This window comes from Podarcis raffonei, chromosome 8 (assembly GCF_027172205.1).
Source record: "Podarcis raffonei isolate rPodRaf1 chromosome 8, rPodRaf1.pri, whole genome shotgun sequence".
NCBI lineage: Eukaryota > Metazoa > Chordata > Lepidosauria > Squamata > Lacertidae > Podarcis > Podarcis raffonei.
This window is the reverse complement of record NC_070609.1, coordinates 73,085,905-73,111,707: the sequence shown is the minus strand read 5'-3', so window position 1 is coordinate 73,111,707 and position 25,803 is coordinate 73,085,905. Positions and strand designations below refer to the sequence as shown.

The window sequence follows — 25,803 nt, the reverse complement described above, 5'->3', positions numbered from 1 at the left end:
CCATTTCTCCTGCCGCTTCGCTGAAGGGGCGCTGAGCAGAGAGGGGGATAATTTTTTCCCCTTGTTCTCCCCCTCTAAAACAAGGTGCATCCTATGGTCCGGTGCGTCCTATAGAGTGAAAAATACGGTACTTTTTCTTCTTCCATTTTATTGGATCCTGATCAGCTGTTTTCCTTCTACTTGTAATATGTGCTGTGTTTATTTGTACTGAGTTGTACCTTTGTTGGGAGGGGTGCATGTGTTTGGTGCCTCGTATTTCTCTAGTAATGGTCAAGCGGTATGGATTACATCATAAATATTAATAACAATGATTTTTTAAAAAATGAGCAGGTGTGGGCGCAAACCTAAGCATAAAGTGATGCTTCCTTCCAAGGCACACCCTCTGCCCTTGGTAACTTTCTAAGCCTGTCTTGAGTGTACAACAGAAGAAGATGGAGTTACCTCCTCTTTCTCTTCCCTGCAGGTATGTGGCTCTGATGGTGTGACCTACGCTAATGAGTGCGAACTCAAAAAGACACGCTGCGAAAAGCGACAGGATATCTATGTGACGGGTCAGGGCGGCTGCCGAGGTAAACCTCTCATGGGGGTCTGGCAAAGCTTTCAGTCAACCCACATCCCTTTGTCCTGCGCTGGCATCTCATTCTCTTGTTTACTCCCCGCCCACCTCCCTAGATCAGGGATGGGAAACCCATGGCCCTCCATGAGTTGTTGGACTCCCAACTCCTATCATTTCTAACCTGTGTATTTTTGTTTTCTCCATAGGAACCACAATCCTACCTCCTCCACTCCTCCACTGCAGCCAGACCGTTTATGGATGCTGCCCAGACAATGTGACCTTGGCTCTTGGTGTTGGCTCTGCAGGCTGCCCCAGTGAGTTAAATATGTACTTCATTTTTTTCTTTTGTCTTGTGACAGTGGGGATGTTAAACCCCGATGCCATGGGGCTTCCCCGAGCTGAAGAAATAGCTTTCTAAGGCCAGGGAGTGATCACAGGCTGTCATACCTAGAGCTGGATCTGAAGTTGTTGTTGTTGTTTAGTCGTTTAGTCGTGTCCGACTCTTCGTGACCCCATGGACCAGAGCACGCCAGGCACTCCTGTCTTCCATGGCCTCCCACAGTTTGGTCAAACTCATGTTAGTAGCTTCGAGAACACTGTCCAACCATCTCGTCCTCTGTCGTCCCCTTCTTCTTGTGCCCTCCATCTTTCCCAACATTAGGGTCTTTCCCAGGGAGTCTTCTCTTCTCACGAGGCGGCCAAAGTATTGGAGCCTCAGCTTCAGGATCTGTCCTTCCAGGGAGCACTCAGGGCTGATAACCTTCAGAATGGATAGGTTTGATCTTCTTGCAGTCCATGGGACTCTCAAGAGTCTCCTCCAGCACCATAACTCAAAAGCAGCACCTCTAATGCAGAAGGAGCTGGTTGCAGGAGGCAGAAGACCTTGCCTGGAGCTTAGGCAAAAGCAGGAGACTAGATCCTGATATTTACATCAAGCCTGGCCAGTCCAGAGATCTGCCAATCCTGGGGGATGATGCTGAGCACAACCTGCTCGCCTCTCGTGACTGAAGATGGCAGGCACAGAGGGGGAACCCTGGATTTGTAGTCCCATTCTGAGCACATTCCTGCAGGCGCTCATTGTCTGAGTTTGCCATTAGAGGGGGTGATATGTGCATTCATTGCCTTGGCCCCCTCCCTTTCCTATAACCTCAGAATGTGCCCAGTGTTTTAAACTGCGTGCATCCCAATTGCAGGGCCCCCTTCCTTTTCGCCGCAGCCAGCCACATCCGCGAAGGTTTTATTAATATTTTATAAAATAATTAGCCGGAGACGGCTCTTTAACCTAACGAGATGAGAAAGCATTAGCAACATTTTTAACAGCTGAGGCTGACAGCCAGCTGGTTCACGGGTATCCATTAGGGCATTGGCTGGTCTGTGGCCATCGTAGGCGAGCGTGCCGAGATGAGGCAGTCTTGATTGGGGATGTAGAATCATTTCATGCGCCATATAATTTAATAAGAGGAAGCGTTCTGAAAGCAGCTTTAATCGCTCGGGAGCTCCTAGGCTGTGGAGTCACAGAGGTCACCAGTAAGGGTGGGCAGCAGGAGGGGCTGGCTGGCTTCTCTCATGGTGCCACACTGACTGCTTATGCAATGTAGCCACTAAGAGACTGAGCCATGATCTGGGCCTCATCTTGCTATCAAGGTTCAGAAAAGGGCAAGCAGAATGATCCGCGGGGTGGAGCAACTCCTCTACAAAGAAAGGTTATGACATTTGGAGCTGCTTCTCCTATTTTTGGTTAAGAGCAAAGATCTGTATGAGAAGACATCAGTGGCGTAGCGTGGGGGTGCAGGGGGGGGCAGCCGCACCAGGCGCAACATCGGGGGGGGGCGTTCGCACTCGCAGCTCTCTGCGCCTACCTGGCTCACTCAGGGTTAGGGGGCGCAAATTACTTGCCTTACCCCGGGTGCTGACAACCCACGCTACGCCACGGGAAGACATGGAGATAGAGATGTGCAGAATTCTGCATGGCACGGAGAAAGTGGAAAGAGAAAAGGTTTTCCCTGTTTGCATCTCCAGGAGATGCAAAGAGGTTCGGGGAACATTCTTTCATATGTGGTGGACTTGTAAAAGAGTAAATGAGTGTTGGGAAATGATCCATAATGAATTTTTAAAAATGTTTAAAAGTACTCCCCGCCCCCCCAACCAGAGTCCTTTCTGTTGGGGATAATTCAGGCTGAAATTCCCTGGTGTAAAAAAAGAAAGAAAAAGGTTATTTATGTATGCCACTACTGTGGCCCATGTTTTGTTAGCCCAAAAATGGAAAACAAGCGAGGTCCCAACCAAAGAAGAATGGCAACTTAAGTTGACAGAATATACGCAGCTTGCAGACTTAACATATAGAATAAGAGAACAAGAAGAACATACTTTTAGAGAAGATTGGAAAACGTTTATTGAATATATGGGAAATAACTGTGTACAGCTGAAAACGCTGGCAGCATTAAGATAAATTCAACAGTGTAAATAAGTTACGATGGATGTAATAATGGAATACTGAATGGTATAGTTTCTGAAAAATATTCAGGGATTTACGATATGTAAAATGAACCATGGAAAGAGATGAAAGGAAATCATCGATATCTTAAGGATGTAAAAATGAGTACTTTAAATTGTAAAACAGAAATATATATATATATATATATATATATATATATATATATATATATGAGAAAAGGTTTCCCCCCCCTCTCGTATAACACTCGTATAACCTGCTTCAGGGAATGAAGCAGAACGTTGGAAGACTTCAGGAGAGACCAAAGAAAGTCCCTCCTTTGGAATTTGCTGCCACGAGTGGCAGTGATGGCCACAAACTTGGATGGCTTTAAAAGCGGATTATATAAATTCATGGAGGACAAGGCTGTCAGTAGCTGCTAACCATGATGGCTTCATTCTACCTCCCCTGTCAGAAGTAATATGCTTCTGAAAGCCAGTCGCTGGGAATTGCAAGGGAGGAGAGAGGACTCTTGCTCTCATGTCCTGCTTGCAGGTCTCCCATAATGGGCATCTAGTTGGCCACTGTGAGAAGAGGACCAGGCAGGCCGCTGGCCTGATCCAGCTAGCTCTCCTTATGTTCTGATGCACCAGATGGGTTCCAGCAATGCATTATCTTGCAGCGCTCCATACCACGCCACCCACCTTAATGTGCAATATTGGGATAATAAGGCAGACCTACTGTCACGGTCCAGTCTATGAGCAATTGAAGTCCTGGCTGAGGACGTCGGGACTGGGGGCAAGATGGCAGGGTGGGAGCAGGAGCAAGAGTCCAGAGGCCAGGGGTCTGAGGGTCAGGAAGTGGGGAGTCAGGAAGCCAAGGTCCGAGGATCAGGAAGCAAGAAGCCAAATGCAGCAAGGCAGGAAACGTGTTGCTGTTGCAAAGAGCTGAAGGGAAATGCTGACCTTATATCCCTTCCCGGCTCTTGCCACCAGGTGCAGTGAGTTACCAAGCGGCCTCACCTGTGTGGCCGCGCCTTGCCTCTCCAGAACAAACTTAGGAAGGCCCCAGTCCTGTGAAGCCCTACTGGTCACAGGGCCTGGCTCCTGCACACACTCCTGACACCTACCTTATACGGCATGTCTCTGTGAGAGTTGCAAAGCTAGGTGTCTGTGAAGCAGCCATTTAAAAACTTGTTGGCTTTAAGAAGCCTTCACCATAACCTGCCACAAAAAGTGCAGGGTATGGCAGAGGCATTGTGGGGAGTGTTCCAGGCTGCATACTGCGTTGACATCAGACACCGGCCAGGCTTTTCAAGCCTCACTTTTCACCCTGCATGAACTAGAACGTGCCCAGAACATAATAAGGATTAGAAACGTGGCTTAGGAGATGATTGGCAGTAGGAGGGTGAGAGCTCTTTTTCAAGGAAGCTTTTCTGCTGTAATTGATCACTTAATTGAGGAACATCTGCAGAATCCCATCCGTTCAAAAGCCATTGCTCTTGATCAGGGATAGCCAGTGCAGTGCCCTCCGCTTGTTGCTTGACTCTGACTTCCATCTGCCCCAGCCGCCAAGGATGAGGGGAGCTATAGCTCCAGCAACACATGGAGGTCAACAAGCTGGCTGCCCCTGCTCTATTTCATCATTTTTATTAATTGTTGTTTTTTTTAGGTGATGATGGTCCTTGTAATGGCCAGTGTGTGGGGCTACATGCCATCAGGCCTGTGCATGTCTTCTGTGTCCCCATGGTTTGCATATTACAGGGAAAGGCCATAGCTTAGTGGTTAGAGCATCTGCTTCTTGTGCAGAAGGTCGCAGGTTCAATCCTTGGCATCTCCAAGTAGGGCTGGGAGAGGACGCAGTCTGAAACCCTGCAGAGCTGCTGCCAGTTAGTGTAGACAGTACTGAGCTAGATTGCCCAGCAATCTGACTCAGCATAAGGCAGGTCCCTAACCATCCGAATATCCATAGGTCTATGGTACAGCACCTGCTTTGGGTGCAGAAAGTCCCACATTCAGACACCATCATCTCCAGGTAGGGCTGAGAATGATTCCTTTTCTTAAAACCCTAGACAGCCACTGCCAGTCAGTGTAGACAGTACTGAGCTAGATGGGCCAATAGTCTGATTCAGTATAAGACATCTTCCTATTTTCCTGTTTGCAGAAACTAGCATAGGACTTCCCCACCTTGAGATCTTCTGCCTTAATGGAAGGTGGGATGGAGTGTGGGGAAAGGGGCAGTGATAATCCTCTAGGCTTGGAATTCCCACAGCTGTGAAGGTGAGCTTAAAAACATCCAGGTGTTGCGTTGTGAGATCTTAGAAGCCCTGGAAAGGACAAGAGGAAAAGCAATGATCATCAGGTTCAGAGCTACCCAGTTTTCCCCAGTCACTCATACCTATTGCTCATGGCGTTAGGCATCACTTCCCCGTTTGTCAAGCCCGCTCCATTTGCGCCCCCTTCCTAAAGTTTATCTGCTGTGTCTTGAATCAAACCTCTCTTTAACTTGTGTCTCGCTCATGCCCTTGCGCCCACAGCAGGGGGTATAAATCAAGATGTAATCACCGGCCTGAAAACTGTGCTGCAGGACTCAGATTTATTCCCTGCGGCCAGCTTCTGCAATAATTTCCCCCCTCTAGTGTTTTCCTGCAATGGATGGAAAACATTCAGCGTCACATAAGCCACTTTGGTTTGTCCAAGAATCTCTTTCTGGCCTGCCTCAAGAGTGAGCAGCTTCAAGGGGAATGGATTATCTGCCTATATCTGCCCAGGAACCAATATACTTGTACCTGCTCCCATAGAGGAACAGACAGAGGGTTGGACCGCGGGTGCATCCACATTTGATTCCCAACAGCTGGGAATTTGCCTGCAGACAGCAAGGAGCAGATGGACCTTGGCTGGGAAGTTTTGCATGCCAATAAGCCGATGAAATCTGAGAACAATCTCTTTTTGACATTGTGCGAGAGAGCAGCTCCACATAGCGGGGCAGAAAGTAAACAAGGATGGAAGAGGGAAAGCCCTACAAAATCGTACAGCTTGAAAAGTAGAGTTCCTTAAAAACCATGTACGGTTTTGTTTCAATTGCTAGTATTTCTCAAGAAACAATTTCACAGGAGAAATATGGAATGTGATAGTGGACATAGAACTCAGCTTTCTGAGAATCCCAGGTTGTTATTATTAGCTTCTTTGTCCTTCTCCTCCTCCTGTTCCTCCTCCACCAGTTTTCAGTGCTTATCGCGGCAAAGAAAGTGTTGGGAGGCAACTCAGTGTTGCCTTAGCTCCATGATACAGCATCTCCTTTGCATACAGGAAGTCCAAGATTCAATCTCCAGCACCTCCAATAGAAGGATCAGGCAGTATGTGATGGGAAAGACTCCGTGTCTGAAATGCTGGGGTTCCCCTGCCAGTCATTGTAGACAAACCTGAGCTAGATGGACCAGTGCTCTCACTCAGAATCAGGCAGATTTCTTTATTATTATTATTATTATTATTATTATTATTATTATTATTCTACCCCACCCAGCTGGCTGAGCTTCCAGCTAGAGAAGAGACTGAATAAAGCACAACGGCATACCTCCATTGCTCTCCAACCCCCCACTATAAATTATGAAAAGCAAATAAAAGTAGGATGCTGTATAAAATAAGACAATCACACAATCCTGCATAATTTAGATAGGTCACGGAAACTGGTTCATTTTTTAAAAAATATGAAAGAAGGCTCAGATTCTTAGGAACCAGAATCCTGTGGCTTTTCTGTGTCCTTTGTTGATTTGCAAGCATATACAAAACATTTCCACAGCTACCACTGTTCTTTCCCACCTCCATTTCTTTCTTCTCAATCACTATGTTTGAGGGCTTCCAAAGGTTGGCATAATATACTAGCTATTTGTTATTTGTGATCTGCACAAAGCCCTCTCTTCCTCTAAAGGGCTCAGGAGAGAGGCGAAACCTACTTTCATTTGTGCCAGGGTTTCGAGGAAATAGCAGGGTCTCTTCCAAGCCATTTGAGAGAGTTTCTGCTGTTTTCTGATCTTCACTTCAGCTTCTGCAGAACTTGGGGGACGGGATCTGTGTGCTGCTTAAGTGTTTTGCTTTGGGTGCTTGTCCTTGGCAAGTAGATTTGTAGAATACAAGGCAGTGGCTACTAGCTGAGACGTCTGTGTTGTATCTCCAGGCAGCGTTTCTCTGAATGCTAGGTGCTGGGAATCATAAGTGGGGAGAGCCCATTTGACATCAGATCCTGACTTGAGGCTTCCCAGAAGCATCTTGCTGGCCACTGGGAGAACAGGATGCTGGACCAGCCACAATGGCTATGCCATGCCTCCACAGTCGGAGGCAGTAAGGCCTGTGAATACCAATTGCTGGAAGCTTCAGGAGGAGAGAGTCCTCTTGTGCTTGGGTCCTGCTTGTGGGTTTCCCACAGGCATCCAGCTGGCCACTGATAAACTGGCCATTCTTATAACTAGATGGGCTATTGCTCTGACCCAGCAGGGCCCCTTTTATGTTATTAAACATATCCGACCTCCTACCCGTCTTTTGCAGGTACCTGCCACTGTAACCCCTACGGTTCCTATGGAGGCAGTTGTGACCCTGCCACGGGGCAGTGCTCCTGCAAACCTGGCGTGGGGGGCCTGAAGTGCGACCGCTGTGAGCCGGGCTTCTGGAACTTCCGTGGCATTGTCACCGACAGGAAGAGTGGCTGTACCCGTGAGTATTGCAGTCTCAACCACGAATGGGAAATTTTTGCCAGGAGATCCTGGAGGTTTGCATAACTCCTGCCCAGCATCAGCAAAGCTGTTTGGTGGCAAAGTGAATGTTGACGTTGCATTTTTATCGCATGCTCTTGGGAAGGTGCAGTAGATCAATAGTAAATCAGGCCCTTTGCATGCAGAAGATCCCAGGTTCATTTGTTTTCCAGCACCTCCATATTAAAAAAAGGGTCTGATGGTAAATCATAGAATTTTAGAGTTGGAAGGTACCCCAAGGGTCGTTTAGTCCAATTTTAGGAATCACAGCTGAAGAATCCCTGACAGATGACTATTTTTAAAACAGTGAAAGAGAGTCCACCACCTTTTGAGGGGGTCCGTTCGACTGTCAAGCAGCTCTTACTGTCAGAAAGTTATTCCTAACGATTCACAGAATCATAGAATTGTAGCATTAGAAGGGACCCTGAGGGTCATCTTGGCCAATCCACTGAAATGCAGAAATCTCTTTTTGTGTAATTTGAATTCATTAGTTTGGGTCCTGCCGTGTGGAGTAGCAGAAAACAAGCTTGCTCTATTTTCCATGTGGCAGGCCATTAGATACTTTAAAATACGAAGCTAATTGGATCCATGAGACTTGATATAAGGCAGTTTCACATATCCAATTGTCTTTTGCATGCAGAAGGTTATCTCCTTGTTGGGCTGGGGAAGACCTGCCTAATACCTTAGAACAGCCTCCTCCAACCTGGTGCCCTCCAGATGTTTTGTACTACTGCCGCCATCAGCAGACTCCCATGCTCTTTGTCTGAGGTCTGCTCATTTTCAGACTGTTTTGGCCTTGGCAGTCATACAAGGAGCAAACCCTCCTTGGAAGCTGACAGACTCCATGCCCTCTCCCTGCAAGACCAAATCTGTGAGCAATAACAACGTCCAGGTCTGGAGGTCAGGTCACATCCACTGTTTGTGGTGGCATGAAGTCGTTTTTCAAAGAGTTGCAGCACGTAGCCAGATTTACAAAAGGTCTGCCTTAGGTTCAACTTGTGCGTTAATTTGAAACAGATGAGCTTGTGCTTGTAAGATGTGGAGCAGGCCTTGCGGCAAGGGAAATCGCAAAGCCCTGTCAACAGGCTGGAGGAAGCTGATCTGACCAATTCCGTCTTGTTAGTTCGTGGGAGTTGAAAACTCCAGATGTTAAGTGGAAGCTTTCCCCCTCCAATCCCCTTCTAATAATAATGTTCTGCAAAAGCATACCTATCCTTTCCTCCAGATGGTAGAGAAATTTGTTCTGATGCCTTCCAGATGCTGGCCATGGGAGAAACCCGACACTCTCTTTTCCAGATGTTAGTAATAACCATTTTGGGTTTCACTTAGCCAGATGTTAGTAGTAGTCCCCATGAGAAATGTATTCTTGCTCTCCTCCAGATGTTAGCAGAAGCCCCAAATTTAATCCCGCCTGTTGTCTCCAGCTGTAGAAATGAATATTTTGCCAGCTGACTGAATAGGAATCAACCTACATTTTGTTCCTAGCTTGAAGGTGTTAGGTTTTCCTGCAGACTTCAGCCTTCCACTTCATAAGCTTTTAGTTCTTATTCCTGAGGTGACACGTGGCTGAAGGCTCAGTAAAACTGATGAACCATCCACCATGCTACATTTATATTTATTAATGTGAAACAACAACAAATATCTTTCAGAGTATCTACTTCCAGTGCAACTTGCAGTGATACGAAATTAAAAACAATAAAACAAAAAGAACAGATTCACACATACAAATAACTATATCAATGTTTTATTTAATTTTATTTCTTACATTTATACCTTTGTCTTTACTCTAAGGAGCTAAAGGAAGCTTATGTGTTTCTTGCCCCCTTCCTCTCCACTTTATCCTAACAACATCCCTGTGAGATAGCTTAGGTTAAGTGATATGATGGCTGTCCCAAAGCCATCCAGTGAGCTTCATGGCTGAGGGGGGATTCAAATTGCTACAACTTTCCAGTCTGACACACTAAACACTATATACCATATTTTTTGCACCATAACACTCACTTTTTTCCTCCTAGAAAGTAAGGGGAAATGTCTGTGCGTGTTATGGAGGAAATGCCTACGGGTGGCATGCCTACAGATTTTCCTCCTCTAAAAACTACGTGCGTGTTATGGTCGGGTGCATGTTATAGAGCGAAAAATACAGTAAGCACAACAGCATAGTAAAACCCAAGTTAAGTAGTGCCTTAATAAGAAGAGGGGGAATTAAAAAGGCTCCACCTAGTGGTTATGAAAGGAGGTACCAGGTAAGCTTTCTTGACCGGGTACCACAACTTAAAAGGTCGCCACTTGCCTAACTCTGGTCATCATAGGTCACTAGGTGAGTGGGGTGCAGAAGAGGCAGACAGCATTCTACCCCTCCTCTGGCAGCCCTCTGCATTCCTTTGCTAGGTGCAGAGGAGAAGGGTGTTCTACCTCCTCCACTCAACAGCAAGCAGTGCTCTGTCCTATCCTTGTCCACTGTATGAGCCCACAGTGCAAAACAGCAAGGTAGGTAGGCTGCTTCAGCACCAAGGAGAGCTCCTAGTAAGCAATGCAACTTGTGCTCCAACATGGAAGTGAACTGAGGATTTATTGGCTTCCAGTTCTATGGGCACTAGTGCTGCGGCCTTGGGTTCAGAGGGCTCCTGGTCTGCATATTCCATTTCAGGGCTAAGAACCCAGTCTAGCTCCTTAGCACCTAACTCTGAATCCTGGTTGTTGCTGGACTCTGGAGCCAATGACATGTACTGTTCATTCTTAGGAGTAAAAAAAATGCAGGCTAGTAACTTTTGGTTGGGTTAATTTAGACTCCAGGCCAATAGGCCAGTAGTTTGCTGGTGGAATGCTGTTTTCCTTCTGCTCACCCCTAGCTAAAACCCCAGCTCTCTGTTTCCCCACACCAGTGTCTTCCATTCCCCCCCCTCCATTTTGACACCCCAGATGGCCCCTTATATTTCTGTTGATAAATTGGGGCAAGGGATACAGCCCAATCTTGATCACTTTCCCCAGATCTGTATTGAGACTATTCCTCCGTGCAAATAAGGAAGTGAACTGCGATAGGGCAAGTGGTGGTGGTGGGGGTTAGGGGAGAGAGAGAGAAGTGGAGGCAGGGGAAGGCTGTGTTAATTTCAAGCTCCATTGGAGACAAAAGCAAAGGAATCGATAAGGTGGTGAACGGGGAGAGGGCGGAATTATCATGGGAAGAAGAGTTATTTGGAAAGGATAGCAAACAACAAAGAAGTGTGTGTGTGTGAGAGAGAGAGAGAGAGGGGGGGGGAAAATTATTATAGTGATACCATCCCCCTCTTCCTTTCTCTCTTGGGCGATGGATCCGAATTGTTCTGAAGCAGTCATTCCTCAAATGGAGATGGCTTTATCCATCCCAGCGATTAAAAACAACAAGCCCTTCCTCAGAGTTCAGCACTGAACTGGGAGTTGAGACTCTTGGGTTCCATCCTGGGTGCTGAGAACAAGTGTTACCTCATTAAAGTTATAAAAGCCCACGCTCACAGTAGGCTTAAGAGCTAATAAGATCACGCTGGGAATTGGGATGTGTGCATCTAATGGCACCACTCATTAACCACTGGAACTGACGACTGGAAGGGGATTGATGAATCCTCCACCATCCCAAACCCAGCTGTCCCTTCTCAAAAGGAACCCGCTGTCTGCAAAATGAACCAGAGAGTTTTGTTTTCCGTTGAGAGTTTTCAGACAATAAGTGGTTTTGTCTTATAACTTTTTGCCCCTCTCCCTCCCATTCCCTTCTTAAACGCTCGACAGAGAGCTGGGAAATTCATTGGGGGTGGGTTCGGGGTTGCAGTCAGGATTTGCCTGTCTGGTGTGCCTAGAGAATAGAGCCAAGAACATCTGCATTTGTGCTCATATGCCCTTTGATTTGGGGTCATGATTGGGAGTTTTACAAGACTGGCTGGGTGCAGAGGAATGGTGGGCGGCACCAGCTGGGGAACCCCCAAGGAAAGAAGACTCAGAGCCAGGAGATTGGTGATGGGATGACGATGAGTGGTCAGAGCGAGAAGAGGGAGCAGATTAGCAGGAGGAGGTGTTAGAAGCTGAAGAGGCAACAGGATTAAGTGATCAGGAAGAGGCTGTGGCAGAGAGCAGTCCAGAATCAGAGGCAGAAGTGGAGGCTGAAGAGAAGGAGGGCCAAGAGGCAGAGATGAGGAAGGCTAATGATGAATAGAAGGAGTCTCCCCCTCCAGGTGTAATCAGCTTCCCTCCCCCTTGGTTTCCCAGAACCTGCAGGAGTATGAAGAGGGCAGAGCAAAGACAGATCAGGCGGCGAAGTCTCAGGTTGCAACTGCCTCATTGGGGCAAGAACTACTGGGGAGTTGCTGTTCTTACTAGGCCTGAGCTGTTTTGTTTCTTTGAATAAAGAGTTAACTTTGCTGACACCTTGTGAGTTATTGTTGATCTGCACCCAGCTATATACATGGCCCTCCATGTTGACCTCAACTATCCATGCAGCCCATTAAGAATGTAAGAGGTGGCCTTAACTCATATGTAAACATTTTTGAGGTTTGCACTTCCACAAATGCCACACAGATGGCAGTTCCCGTCCAGTCCTGACAAATGATGGTCACATCCAAACCACACATTTGAAGCACTGTTGTGATGCTTTAGGAATGACTCCTTTAGTGTGGCAGCACCTGTACTTTGTGGAACTCCCTGCCCATTGATATAAGGCAGGCGTCATCACTGTACCCTTTTAGTGGCCTGATGAAAACTCTGCATGTTTGGCTGCATCTGTTCTTAATTTTTTCTTGTGTTTTAGAGGTTTTTAAATAAGTTTTTGTTTTATTTTAAATGGTATTTTAAAAAAAATCACAGAAATGTTTGCCCTCACCCCCACTCGGGGCTCTTTTGGGAGAAAGGGTGGGATTAATAAAGATATTATATTTAATAAATAAAAGGATATATTGAATATATAAAAGAACAAGAAGAGCCCTGCTGGGGCAGAACAAAAGCCATCTAGTCCAGAGTCCTGTTTCTCTCACAGTGGGTCCATCAGGTGCTTCTGGGAAGCCCACAAGTGGGGCAGGAAGGCAGTAGCCCCCTCTCATTGTTACTGCCTGATATTTTCAGTCGGTGGTGGAGTGGAGCACATAGCAAGAGGGAATGGTCTCTTGGCATTTGATGTACTTTCCCCCACTGACATTTGTTACCATTTCCCTTTAAAACTTTCGTATGGCAGTGAAATCTATAAGTTAAATGATGCATTGTTATGACAGTGCGCTAAGGGTTGTTAGGGGACTCAAACACCCCTCCATTCTCTTCGCAGAGCTACAATTCCCAGACTTCCCTGGGAAGAGGGAGAGTGATTTTTAAACCACTCAAGAATTATAGCTCGGTGAAGAGAAGAGGTGTGTGTGTGCCTCCTAACAATTTTCAGCACCTTTAGCAAACTACAGTTCCCAGGGGAGTAGCCATGGCTGTTTAAAGCAGTATCATAGAGCTTTAACTGGATAGGGCCAGAGGGAGAGGGGGGCATTTCTGTGTCATAAATTCAGTTTGTTCCTTCCCATCCTGTTGCTTTCCTGTGAAGCTTGCCACTGTGATCCCGTGGGCTCGGTGCGCGATGACTGTGAGCAGATGACAGGCTTGTGTTCCTGCAAAACCGGCATCACCGGCATGAAGTGCAACCAGTGTCCCAACGGAAGCAAGCTGGGAATGTCTGGCTGCGAGAAAGGTGAGCGGGGAGGGGCTGCTTTCTTCGAACCCAAGATTGCGGTGTAATACAACTGTTTGTGAATATGGCTTTAACACCTCTCTGGCTGTGTGCACCCCACACATCCTAAAGCGCATTGCTTCCCCCAGAGAATCCTAGGATTCCTGGCGCTCTTAACAAACTACAGTTCTTTGGGGGGAAGTCATGTGCTTTAAATGTGTTTTATAAATGCAGCAGTGTAATGGCAAAATCAGAAGTGCAAGGTCCCTTCATGGTAGTCACAACCACACCCTTCTAAGATTATACAATATTAATTAGGGGTGTATTGCAATAATTAATGCAAGTCTCCATATATTGCTTTTCAGCTAGATCTACTATTTCAGCATGTGCACGTACATGGACAAAGGATTTGGAGTGCTCCAGTATCTTCTTTCGGGGGGCCTTAAGTTGTGCTTCCCATGCAGCTCCATCCTACATAACAGAACTTGCACACCACTCTCTTGAAACGGAAGCACCTTGTGTTTTCAGTGTTCCTAAATGCTTAGCATGGGGGCATACAGTGGCTAAGAAGCTCCCCTTTCGTGCAGATTGGGTAGCTCTACGATGCTAGAGACAGGGACCCTGCTGCAGAAACAGTGACTTCTCGTGACCCCAGACCACTTCCCCACTGCTGAGATGTGTGGTGTGCATGCCGCCTCCATCATCGGCAAAGGAAGACCTACCAAATGTTAGTCAAAATCCAGATGTATGTGTTTTCATGCCATGCCTCTGCTGTTATTTATCCTACCCTACTCAGACCCATCTGCACCCTCATCCTGCACTGAAATGGTGTGTGAGTTTGGGGCATCCTGCGTGGAAGTAAATGGCTTTGCACACTGTGAGTGCCCATCTCCACTCTGCACGGAGGCCAACATGACCAAGGTAAGTAGACACAGTTGTGTCCATTCTCCGCCCTACTCAGCATAGGACACCCACCCACGCGCTCATGACATTAGTAGATCTAAGCTAGTCATGTCATTAATTTCAGTGAGCCTCTTCTGACTAGGACATCACATGGGAGACAACTCCTAGAATTTATTGTTCCCATTTTACAAATTGGGGGAACAGATGAGCTTATTTACAGCTGAACTCGAGTCACCTGTGGTCTTACTACAACCTGACCTTGCTTCACCTTCCACTGCCCTCTCTTCTCGTGTTAGCTGTTGCCAAGAAAGTACTTCTTCATTCAATGCACAGTTAAATCATGAAACTTGCTCCCTATCGCCACCAACTTGGATGGCTTTAAAAGACAACTGGACAAATTCATGTCGGGAAAGGCTTTCAGTGGCTATTAGCCACAGTGGCTATACTCTGCCTTCACAGTCGGAGGCTGTAATGTTTTTGAATATCGGTTGCTAGAAACCACAGGAGGCGCTTGGGCTCTGCTTGAGGGTTCCTGCAGGCACCTGGTTGGCTACTGTGGGAACAAGATGTTGGGTGAGATGAACCAATGGACTGATCCAGCAAGTTTTTCTTATGTTCTTGCACTTTTATGTTCCTATACCACCCCCCACACACACACCCGAATCCTACTGGGCTTTGATCTCTGTCCCTGTTGTATCAGCAGAGGAGCATCCCTATTGCTTCTCCACTGGAGAACCTGTCGAGCTCAATTGGTTAGTGCATGGTGCTGATAACGTCAAAGTTGCAGGTTAGATCCTTGTAAGGAACAGCTGCATATTCCTGCAGTGGACCGGATGATCCTCAGGGTCCCTTCAAACTCTATGAGTTTGCACTGTCATTATCTGTTTCACTCTCACTCATTCACACACACACACAGACACACACACACACACACACACACACACGTGAACAGGCTCAGGGCTGATGCTCAGCAGCCATTGGATTGTTTTGATTAATTGTTTTAATTTCTGCCTTTTTGTGTTTTTGATATGGCTATAATGACTGTGATGACCCCTTAATTTTTAATCCTATTATTACTGAGTGCTGCTTTCATCTCAACACAGTTGCTGTGGAAAAGTGGAATTACAAATACTAAATCTGATCAAATATCCTAGGTCTGCGGCTCGGACGGAGTGACCTATGGTGACCAGTGCCAGCTGAGGACCATTGCTTGCCGGCAAGGGCAGGTCATAGAGGTGAAGCACTTCGGCCAGTGCCAAGGTAAATACATGAGCACCATGTCAAGCTTCTTGTTTGGGCAGTGGCGTAATGGTTGTAGAGTGTTGAACCTGGACTTGGGGTGCCAGGGTTCGAATTCCCATATAGCCACAAACCTTACTAGGTAACCGTGGGCCAGTCACCATCTCAAAACCTAACCTACCTCATGGGGATGTTGTGAGCAGAAAATGGGGAGGGAGAAACCACGTATACCACCTTGAGTTCCTTGGAGGAAAAGTTGGCATATAAATTTAATTCATTAATAGAGAGATAAATAGGAACTTGGGGACAATTGATTGGTTGATTTTATTTGCACCTTGCTCTTTAGCCAAAAAGGGTCCCACAGTGGTTTATATGCAGCCAGGTAAAACAAGACATTCCCTGCCTATAGGCTTACAATCTTAAAAAAAAAAAAATGACATACAAGGGAAAAGGGACAGGGAGGGTGGTGGGTGGGGATCAAACTCGGGCATCAAATTTTAAACAGCTCTTTTTAACTACTACTGACAATCAGTTATGATTACCAGGGGTGCTGGGGATGCAGTTGTGGGGTTATGGACCAGCTAAAATGGACACAGGACTATATATTTATTTTAGCCTTTGTAACCTGCCTTATAGACCCAGTAGGTCCTCACAAAACGTGAATGGGGATACTGTGACCTTTCTGATGTTGGGCTACAACTCCCATCATCGCTGCCCATTGGCAATGCTGGGTGGGGCTGACAGGAGACAGATCCACAGCTAAAAATGTCCATTAAAAAAAAACAACAGTGGAAAGATCCAAATGTCAAAAGCTGCCGTCAAGGTCTGAGTTAAGGTCTGGGAGCTATTCAGCCTTCCGATGTTGTGTGAATGTAATAAGCAGGGCTCAAATCTTAATGACGAGCCTTCAGGTTTTTCGACCCTGTAATTGTCAAAAAGCCAGATATCAGATTTGTTCTGAAACAAAAGAGAGCAAATATATACACTCTTTTGAGCCTTGGTGCCTGATGAGAGGTTATTGATTTTGGCATGTGATATGCAAGCCAATCTGATGTACTCACTTGAGTTGCAAACAAAGTGGTATGGGAGCAGGTCTCAAATTCCAAAGGCGTGCTTTGGAAATCTGTTATCTCACAATCAGTGGTGGAGCTAAGTCGTTTTAGACTCTTGACTCCGTGGCCATTTTTTGTGTAGCAGGGTGTGGGTGGGTGTGTCTTTAAATAATAAAGTGCATTACTTCACCCACTCCAACATGCAGTCAGCACATCCTACTGTATTTGAGGTCCCTCCTGCTCCCTTCTGCCCAGTGGGGCCCTGGACAGGTGCCCCAAAGTCTTGATGGCACCACCACTAAAAGAGCTATTTTGCTCCAGTTTTAACATGGCGATGAAGAAGCACTATGTGTCACACATGCAAACTTGTCACCGATCTGAAAAGTAGGGAAGGCCCCTCATTCAGTGGTAGAGTGCCTGCTTTGCATGCAAGAGGTCACATGTTTAGTCCCTGAGATCTCCAGGTGATGCTATGAAACTCTGGAACCCTGGAGAGCCACTCAATGGAGATCATTCTTATGATAGCCTTCTAAGTGCTTTGCAAACTACAGACAGCCACACCCATGAGGTTTATTCACCCACTTCTCTGTCCCCATATGTGACTTGTGGGCTGAGCCAGCTTTGGCAGGTAATGTGTTCTGCAGGCCTGACTGGTCCTGGCCTGCCTCTTAACCACTGCCTTCCTTTTGCTTTCCCTTCAGAATCCATCACTCATGCCAGCCACGCTACACCACCTGCAACCTTGGGATCGCTTCTCCCTCCAACCCCTCAAGCCACCCCCCAGGTTCCTGAGCTGTCCAGGACGCCAGGCAGCTCCCAGCACTTTGAAGTCAAGGCTTCCCCACAGAGCCACCCAGTCACGCAGCGGATCAGCACCTCCCCTCGCCCAGCCACAACTGCTTGGACCACGCATGGTGTCCGCCAGACCACAATCCGACCTCTGTCGACTGCCCCGGTTGTCCCAGTCACCAGCCAGCCAGCTTACGTTGAGCCAGGCAGCGCAGAAGGCAGTGGGGACCCAGAGATGGGCATCAGTGGAGACCAAGAAGGCAGTGGCGCAAGCTCCACCGGTGAGCTGGCTGCGCCGTTTTGATGTCAGTTCTTTGTTGCCTGAGGACCATGCAAAGGGGTCGTATTGGCCTGGCAATGCATTCTCCCATGCATTTTATACCTAAAAGGGTATGCTGTAATCTGGGTGCCACTGCGGAGAAGGCCATGTCTCTGGAAGGGGGGAACCACATTTTTAGGCTGGCTTTGCTGATCAAGTTTTTCTTTAAAAAAAATTGTGACTACCAGGGTCTGGTTGGACCCTACATAGCAAGTTTCTTGTCCGTGTGGCTTTGGAGTGCAAGACACTCAATGGCTACTAGCCACTTAAGGCTATATTCCCCCTCCAACGTTGGAGGCGGAATGCCCCTGAATACCAATTGCTGGGAATCATAAGTGGGGAGAGTTGCTCTCATTGTCCACCTAGCAAGTTTCCCATCATGGTTGGTCACTGTGAGAAGAGGAGGGTGGACTATGATGGGCCATTGGCCTGTTCCAGGAAGGCTCTCCTTTCGTTCTTATTCATTGTATTCTCTTGGGATGGCTATAAAAAGTGGACTAGGCAAATTCATGGAGGAGAAAGCTCTCAGTGACTACTAGCCATGCCTCTGAATGCCAGTTGGTGGGGGCCACAAGGTGGGAGATTTGCTGTTGTGCTTGTGTCCTGCTTGTGGCCTTCCCATTGGGGCATCTTGTTGGCCTTGGTCCAGTATACCTGAAGGAGCGTCTCCACCCCCATCGTTCTGCCCGGACACTGAGGTCCAGAGCCGAGGGCCTTCTGGCGGTTCCCTCGCTGCGAGAAGCCAAGTTACAGGGAACCAGGCAGAGGGCCTTCTCAGTAGTGGCACCCGCCCTGTGGAACACCCTCCCACCAGATGTCAAAGAGAAAATTAACTACCAAACTTTCAGAAGACATCTGAAGGCAGCCCTGCTTAGGGAAGCTTTTAATGTTTAATAGGTTATTGTATTTTAGTGTTCTGTTGGAAGCTGCCCAGAGTGGCTGGGGAAACCCAGCCAGATGGGCGGGGTATAAATAATAAATTATTATTATATTATTATTATTGGCCCCTGTGAGAAAAGGCTGCTGGACTAGATGAGCCCTTTTGAACTGACCCAGCAAGGCTCTTCTCAGAGTCAAATTTGCAAATATTTTCCTCACAGTAAACGTGGTAGCCCTTTTATCACAGACCTGTCCTGCAGGAATCTGATTGAGGAAAACAACAGGATTTCCACAAAGAAACCTCTTGTGGTAGGAACTTTAAAATCCTAAAAGTTCTTCCTCTCCCCCCCAAAAGATTTAAAGCCTTCTTCCTGTTGTTATGCAGGGGATGAGGAGATGGAAGAAGCGAGGGTCACGAGCACCCCAGTTATAGAAAGGGCCACGTGTTATAACACCCCCTTGGGATGCTGCTCTGATGGGAAGACAGCTGCGGCCGATGCAGAGGGAAGCAACTGCCCAGGTAAATATAGTTTTGTTCAATTGTAGCCTGACTTCCATGGGCAAAGTGGTCCGTAACTCGCCTTAGTTGGGAACAGAATCCCAGCTCTGCTTAAAATCCATTAAACTGTCAGCCTGGGGACTCAGCAAATTGTAGTTTTGCAAAAGAGGGTACTGTTGTGCTCTGAGGTACAGCATGGCCCAGCCAGGGTGTGGGACAAGGTTCAGGCTGGAATGCAAGGCACATATTTGGGTTGGATGCAAGGCAAGGTCTAGGGACACAGAGCTCTGAAGCTGTTCTGGGAAGGAACAAGCTATAATGGAGCCCTGATATAGTAGCAGCAAGAACAGCCTTACCAGTAGCACCAGCTGCGTTTCAAGAGGCTGTTCTACTTCAAGGACCAAGTCGTCTCCAGTAACCCCCTGCTGTGACGGAGCAAGGGAGCCTCACGTTTTCCTGGGAGTCCTCTGAATCACATCCTCGGGCTGGGGGTGGGGGCCGAAAGCGCTTCTGGGGCTGACCCTGCATGCCCTCTTCTGCTTCAAAGTCCTTGCCCTCATCCCCTGGAGTTGAGGATTCAGACTCCAGGGTTATGACGGCCGTGCACCTTGGTGAAATTTGCTCAGCATTGTTACTCTGTCCTTGGTGACCTTTGAAGACTAGCTCATTTCAAACCTCTTTTTCCTGACCTACTTCTCCACTGCCAGTGAACCCTGGGTCAAGTAATTCTCTTTTAGGGACCAGGCCTTAAGTTCCCTCACAAAACTTCAGATCTTTCTAGGAGGCGAACCATGGCAGTCACCCCTGTTTCAGCCTATGTTCAATGGTGACAATGTAAACATTCCCTTGGACCAGGGATGGGGAAACCACGGCCCTCCAGAGGTTGCTGGACTCCCATTTCTGATCAGCCCAAATCCTCCTGGCCTAGTTTGGTCGGGGCTGAGGTGAGTTGTAGCTCATCAACATCTGGAGGGCCACTTTGCCAGCTGCCCTGAAGCTCCTGCCTGGCTCCTTGTGTGCTCTGCTGTTGTGGCCTTGGGGATAACAATGAGGGGTTTGAGGGCCAAGGCAGCAGAAGAGGGAGAGTCCAGTATGGTGGCTGGTATGTCTGGGTCCAAAGGCTCCTGAAGGTCTGACCATGGTGTAAAGGGAGCATTAGGGAAGGAGCTGATTTCGTAACCGTTTATAACGGTGTTATTATACCAGTCTTTGGTGTGACAGCATTTGGAATATTGTGTACGATTCTGGTCAGCACGCTTCAAAAAGGATATGGTAGAGCTGGAAAAGAGCAAGCAAAATGATCAAGGGGGTGGGGCAACTTCCCTAGGAAGAAAGATTCTACCATCTGGGACTTTTTAGTTTAGAGAAAAGGTGAGATTAAAAGGCGACATCATAATTTATAAAATTAAGGTAGGAAGTGTATAGAGAGGGGGGGTTGCCTCTCTCGTAGCACTAGATTTTGCAGGACTGACAGCTACAGACATCCCACTGATGTCTTCTAGGAGGCTGGCCTAATTGCTTCGTGTTTCCCCATTCTTTTGAAAGGATGCAGTCCTGACCATGCCCATTGTGATGCTACTGCTCATTGCCTGTTTTTCCTGGGGTTGGGGTTGAGTGGGCGGTCTTTCGAAGTCCATGGAAACATCAATGCGTCTGAGGAAGAAGGTTGCTTCAGACCCTCCTAGAGACTGCAGAGGGAATGAAAACAGGGCAGCCAACAGCAACCTAATGGGCTGAGTAGATTTGACTCTGCCTGATACCAAAACTAGACCAATCTGCCTAAGCGGCTTCTCGAGTCCAGCACTGTTCCTCAGCAGTAGCAATTACAGCAAAATGTCTCGTGGCACCTTAAAGACTCTTGGCTGTTTTTGCTGAACGACAAGCAGAGATGGCTGACGCCTCTGGAACTTGAGCAGAGATTGAGTCTGGGACTTCAGCAGGCAGGACACTTTTTGCTCAGCTACCACTGAGCTGTGGGTTAAGCTTCATAATCAGAATGTTTCCCAGGTGTGAGTGTCCTGATTTCCCCATGGACAAATGAAGTGGCTTTATCTTTACTGAAGGGAAGTGTATGCTGCCCTTCCTCCCAAAGGAGCCTAATAAAAATCACAATTGAAAACAAAACAAAACCACGTTGGAGCATTTCAAAATGTTAAAAAAAAAAAAAAGTCCAGCAGAACATCGAACACATATTTAAGAACAGATGTAACCAAATAATGCATTTGGATAGACCAGCTGAAGCAGCAAACCTGCATGGCTTTATTTGAGGAGTGATGTATTTCACAAAAAGTAAGTTTCTAGTGCCTATTGCTACAGAGGCGAATGTCAACATCCCTTTTTGTCTCTCATTATAGCTCTCAGCATAGAAAAGCATAGCAAATAGCCAGATATTTAGAGTTGTATCCAATGCTACTCCTACTCAGAGTCGACCTGCTGAAATTAATGGACATGAATCAGTGGGTCTACTCTAAGCAGGACTAAGCTGGGTCTAAATCCCCACCACCTCTCTTTTTGAGAAATTAAATTCTGTCCCCGGCATTGACAGCTTTTTCTGACAAACAATCTTTACTTTTGTCTTTTTGAAAATGTAGTAGAAATGTGGTAGAAAATAAGAGGAAGTTGCATCAGTAAAACTGGGAAAATAAGTGTCTTCCATCAAGACTTGTTTAAAATTAATATATTCATAATTCAACATGCACAAGAAGTCGGAAGGGAAAGGAGGCGTCATTATCAATACATCCCTCCCCCCAATATTGTGAAAGAAATAGGATGCTGACCGCATATAGCTGGACTGAGATGATATCAAACATAGGAATCCCACTAAGTCACATTGAGGATTAGGCTGGTAAAATGTTTGAATTGCTTTCATCACATGTGTCTCCTTTTTCTCCTTCATTTGTGTATTAAGGATACAGAGTACTCAGATTCTCTTTTGCTTTTAAAGGTGTTTTGCTATGTTGATGTGTCAGAAATAACCTGTATGTATAACAAAATGCTGGCGTTCGCAAAGGGGCCGTCACATTTCTGCAACAGAAATAATTGAATAGGGTTGTATCCAGCCACGCCCTTTTCAGAGTAGACCCACTTAAACCAATGCACCAGTGTTAGTTATATCCATAATCTTAAATGAATCTTAAAAGTAGAACTGGCATTGGATACAACCCTCAATTTTTAACATTTTTAAAACACAGGTTTATGGCTGTACTCTCATGCTGCCAATAAACCTTACCCTTACCTGACCGTAGCCACTCACTTCCACCCTTGTCCTTTCCCAGATCCCTTTAGTCCTTGCTCCTGTGGTTTCTTAGAGAATACCATGCGGCAGCTGTTTATGCCTCCTCTTTCCTTTCTCTCCATCCCTTTGGGAGTTTCCCAGAAGCCCACGTTTTCTGCATGTGAGCCCCGCACTCCCCCAGCCTTTGTTATGTGACATGTATTCCTTCTTCCAGCTAACCGTCTTGTTCTCTTATTACTCAGCCAGTCCAGGACAGCCACCATCCAGGGTGGAGCTTGGAGGAACCTGTATGGTAAACTCTGCCGATTCTAAAACACTTGGAGCCTTCGCCTTATTGACCCAGCATTCTCAAAATACTAACCTCCATAGCGCTGAACACCCCCACCCCCAACCCATCCAGACTAACCCCAGACTCTGGCACTACCCATATACTGCCATCTTCTCACTTCCCCTCCCCCGCCAAGGGACTGAACACTCTTTATGGTTGCTTTGCTGTGAATACTCTGTTGTTGTTGTTGTTGTTGTTCATTAATGCTGTTCGCTTCTCTGTTGAGCTAACAGATTTGTGTCTCCTCCTCTGACTTCCCACCCCTTCCCTTCAGCAACAAAAGTGTTCCAGGGGGTTCTCATCTTGGAAGAGGTGGAAGGTCAAGAGCTTTTCTACACGCCAGAGATGGCTGACCCCAAATCAGAGCTCTTTGGAGAGACCGCCAGGAGCATCGAAAGCGCGGTGAGCACAAGCGAATAGGAATAGGAATGTGCTGAGGCCCTAACAGCAGCCCCAGAAGCCCTCCTCTTTGGCCTACGATTTGGTTAGCGTGCATTAAGGGCAGGCCTCTTCAGTGGTAGCCTCCCACTTGTGGAATTCTCTCTCTTGAGGTTGTCTCCCTCTCGTTAAGTGGACCCTAAAGGAGCAACCAACGAGACCTGCAACAAAGTGTTACCATGTGGATGGTCTTTGTTCAGGATTCCAGATACTCCATTGAGATCTTCCTCCTACCCTTTGGTTTTGCATTCCCTTTCCCAATGTGCTGCAGCTGTTGGACATGCTCAGTCTACCTGAAAGGTCCGTCTGCAAATGTTTCTAAAGATTTTTCTTTCACAAATCACAGGGCTTCCTCAAGCCTGCTGATACTTCTTCTCTGGTGGTTCATAGCCTGAACATCAGTAACAGATGAGAGTACAGTATATTTTACAGCATATTCAAAACCATTCACGTACCTGTGTTATATATTTACTAAAAGACAGAAGTCATGTGAAATGGTACCACAAGTTTATTTATTTATTTATTTACGGCTATTAGCCCATAAAATATGTACAAAAATAAAAACACAGAGACATAAAAACCGATATATCCGACAACAGAAGGTGAACACCACTATGCAAGGGTGGGTCATTGAGCAGAGCCAAATGACAGCTTGGAGCCAGGAGAGCTCCAGGGGACGGATCACAGAAAAAGGAAAACTGAAGACGAAATCCGACATGCACTCTCATCATAACAGTCCGATTAGTTTTGATGTTGTTGTTGTTTTTTGGTGGTTTTTGAGTGTGAGATAACCACATTCAGGAATCTCGCCACCTGCAGAGTTACAGAAAGATCTGTATCCTGCAAAAGCAGTGCGGCGTGTGACTCAACAGGCCTGCCAACCAAGTGCAGTAAAGCAGGACCCAGGAATTTAGTCCTGGCTATGCTATGTAGGGGACAGTTGAACATTATATGTGTAAGAGATTCAACAGTTTCCCCGTCACAAGTACCTTTCCCTAAACCTTTCTTGCTTTCATTTTACTTTCTCACTGCCCCACCTGCTGGACCTTTAGCTGGACGAACTTTTCCGCAACTCTGACGTCAAGAAGGATTTCAAGAGCATCCGAGTGCGAGACCTGGGCCAGAGCAATGCCGTGCGTGTCATTGTCGAGTCTCATTTTGACCCAGGTGAGTGCCACACTCCCATTTCTGCTGGATAATAATAATAATAATAATAATAATAATAATAATAATAATAATTTATTATTTATACCCTGCCCATCTCGCTGGGTTTCCCCAGCCACTCTGGGTGGCTCCCAACAGAATATTAAAAGCACGATAAAACATCAAACATTCAAAACTTCCCTGAACAGGACTGCCTTTAGATGTCTTCTAAAAGCCAGAGAGTTGTTTATTTCCTTGACATCTGATGGGAGGGCGTTCCACAGGGCAGAACAGGGATCACTTTCACTGGGCTGACCCAACAGGTGCATGCCCTGATTCTGTGAGAACACAGACAATATATGGGAAGTGGTGGGGAAAACGCAGACATGGGAAGTGGTGTCTGGTATAGAGTTCCACCAGACACCACTTCGTGTGTGTGTGTGTGTGTGTGTGTGTGTGTGTGTGTGTGTACACACACACACACACACACACGGCTGAGTACAGCACTAAGACCTTTTAGATAAGTGCTTTATAAATGCTTTGAATTCCAGCTGATTTTTAATATGTGTTTCTTGCAGCAAAACAAAATTTTGTTTTAATGCCCTCCAGACCCTCCTTCTTTTTATTGGGTTACCTAAATCATTAACAGTCCAGGAACAAATTTTTACACTCGTGATGGTATTTTAAAAGCAATACAATCGCATTTTCCTTTGGTTGAGATGTTATAGCACTGACATTCATCCTTGTTCTTCTGTTCCATTTCCCTCCTGCTCCCTTCCAGCCAAATACAGCACTGCAGCTTAACCGTTAATAAGCCACTACCCTTCATAGAGTCTCCTTGGTAGAGACACCATCTGGATTCAAATGGTGAATCCATGGAAAAGGTGCATGGATTAGGGAATGAGTTAAACACCACTTCTACTGCTCTTCCTGAATATCAAACATACAACTTAATACACAGCAAATTAACAGGTCACCCAGGTATTATTTCTTACCATCTCCTGCACAGCTATTAAATGAAGGTTCCAAACTATATTCTAGGATTAAATTATGAGAATAAAATTCCATTCAAGTGTTCCATTCATTGTATTTGCTTTCCCATAGGATTTTTATACTGTTTTTCTTTTATTTACATTGCCAGTTGTATAGATCCTCATTTGCTTGTTCTTCCTCTTCTTCCTACAGCTATCTTCTTGGAATTCTAATTTTCCCAGCATTTGCCTGACATCGGCATTATTATTTTTGAGTCCAATTAGTTTAAATGAGTAGCCCCATTTGTATTGTATCCTAGAGTCAAAGAGCAAAGGCGTGTATTTTTTTAAAAAAACTCTTCTTTTCAGTAGCGTTTCAGCACACAAATAATTGAAGATTGAGACTTTTTGTCCCTATACAGATAGATCCAAGGAATCTCAGGCTGCTTTCATGATTTAGTCCTTTAAATAAAATCACACCATTTTGGCTATGAAGTCTCTCGGTCGTTGCCCTGCAGGCAGCTGAGGAGTGAGGGCTCTGTGAGCTCTTTCCACATCACTCAGGACTACTTTTAAGGCTGGAAATTGCTTGTTAAGCCATTCAATGAAAAT

At 46.4% G+C, this 25,803-nt stretch overlaps 1 protein-coding gene across 7 annotated transcripts in view; it reads left to right on the top strand.

Moving 5' to 3' along the window:
• The window catches only part of AGRN (agrin), a 241,442-nt gene that overhangs the window by 183,902 nt on the left and 31,737 nt on the right, over positions 1-25,803 (top strand). For all 7 annotated transcript variants that reach the window (XM_053400804.1, XM_053400803.1, XM_053400805.1 and 4 more), the window contains 10 exons: positions 464-569; positions 763-870; positions 7,529-7,693; positions 13,274-13,417; positions 14,193-14,317; positions 15,454-15,559; positions 17,292-17,660; positions 18,963-19,097; positions 22,914-23,041; positions 24,130-24,244. In XM_053400804.1, coding sequence (XP_053256779.1) covers positions 464-569; positions 763-870; positions 7,529-7,693; positions 13,274-13,417; positions 14,193-14,317; positions 15,454-15,559; positions 17,292-17,660; positions 18,963-19,097; positions 22,914-23,041; positions 24,130-24,244 — 1,501 coding nt within the window. The remainder of the gene's footprint in view (positions 1-463; positions 570-762; positions 871-7,528; positions 7,694-13,273; positions 13,418-14,192; positions 14,318-15,453; positions 15,560-17,291; positions 17,661-18,962; positions 19,098-22,913; positions 23,042-24,129; positions 24,245-25,803) is intronic.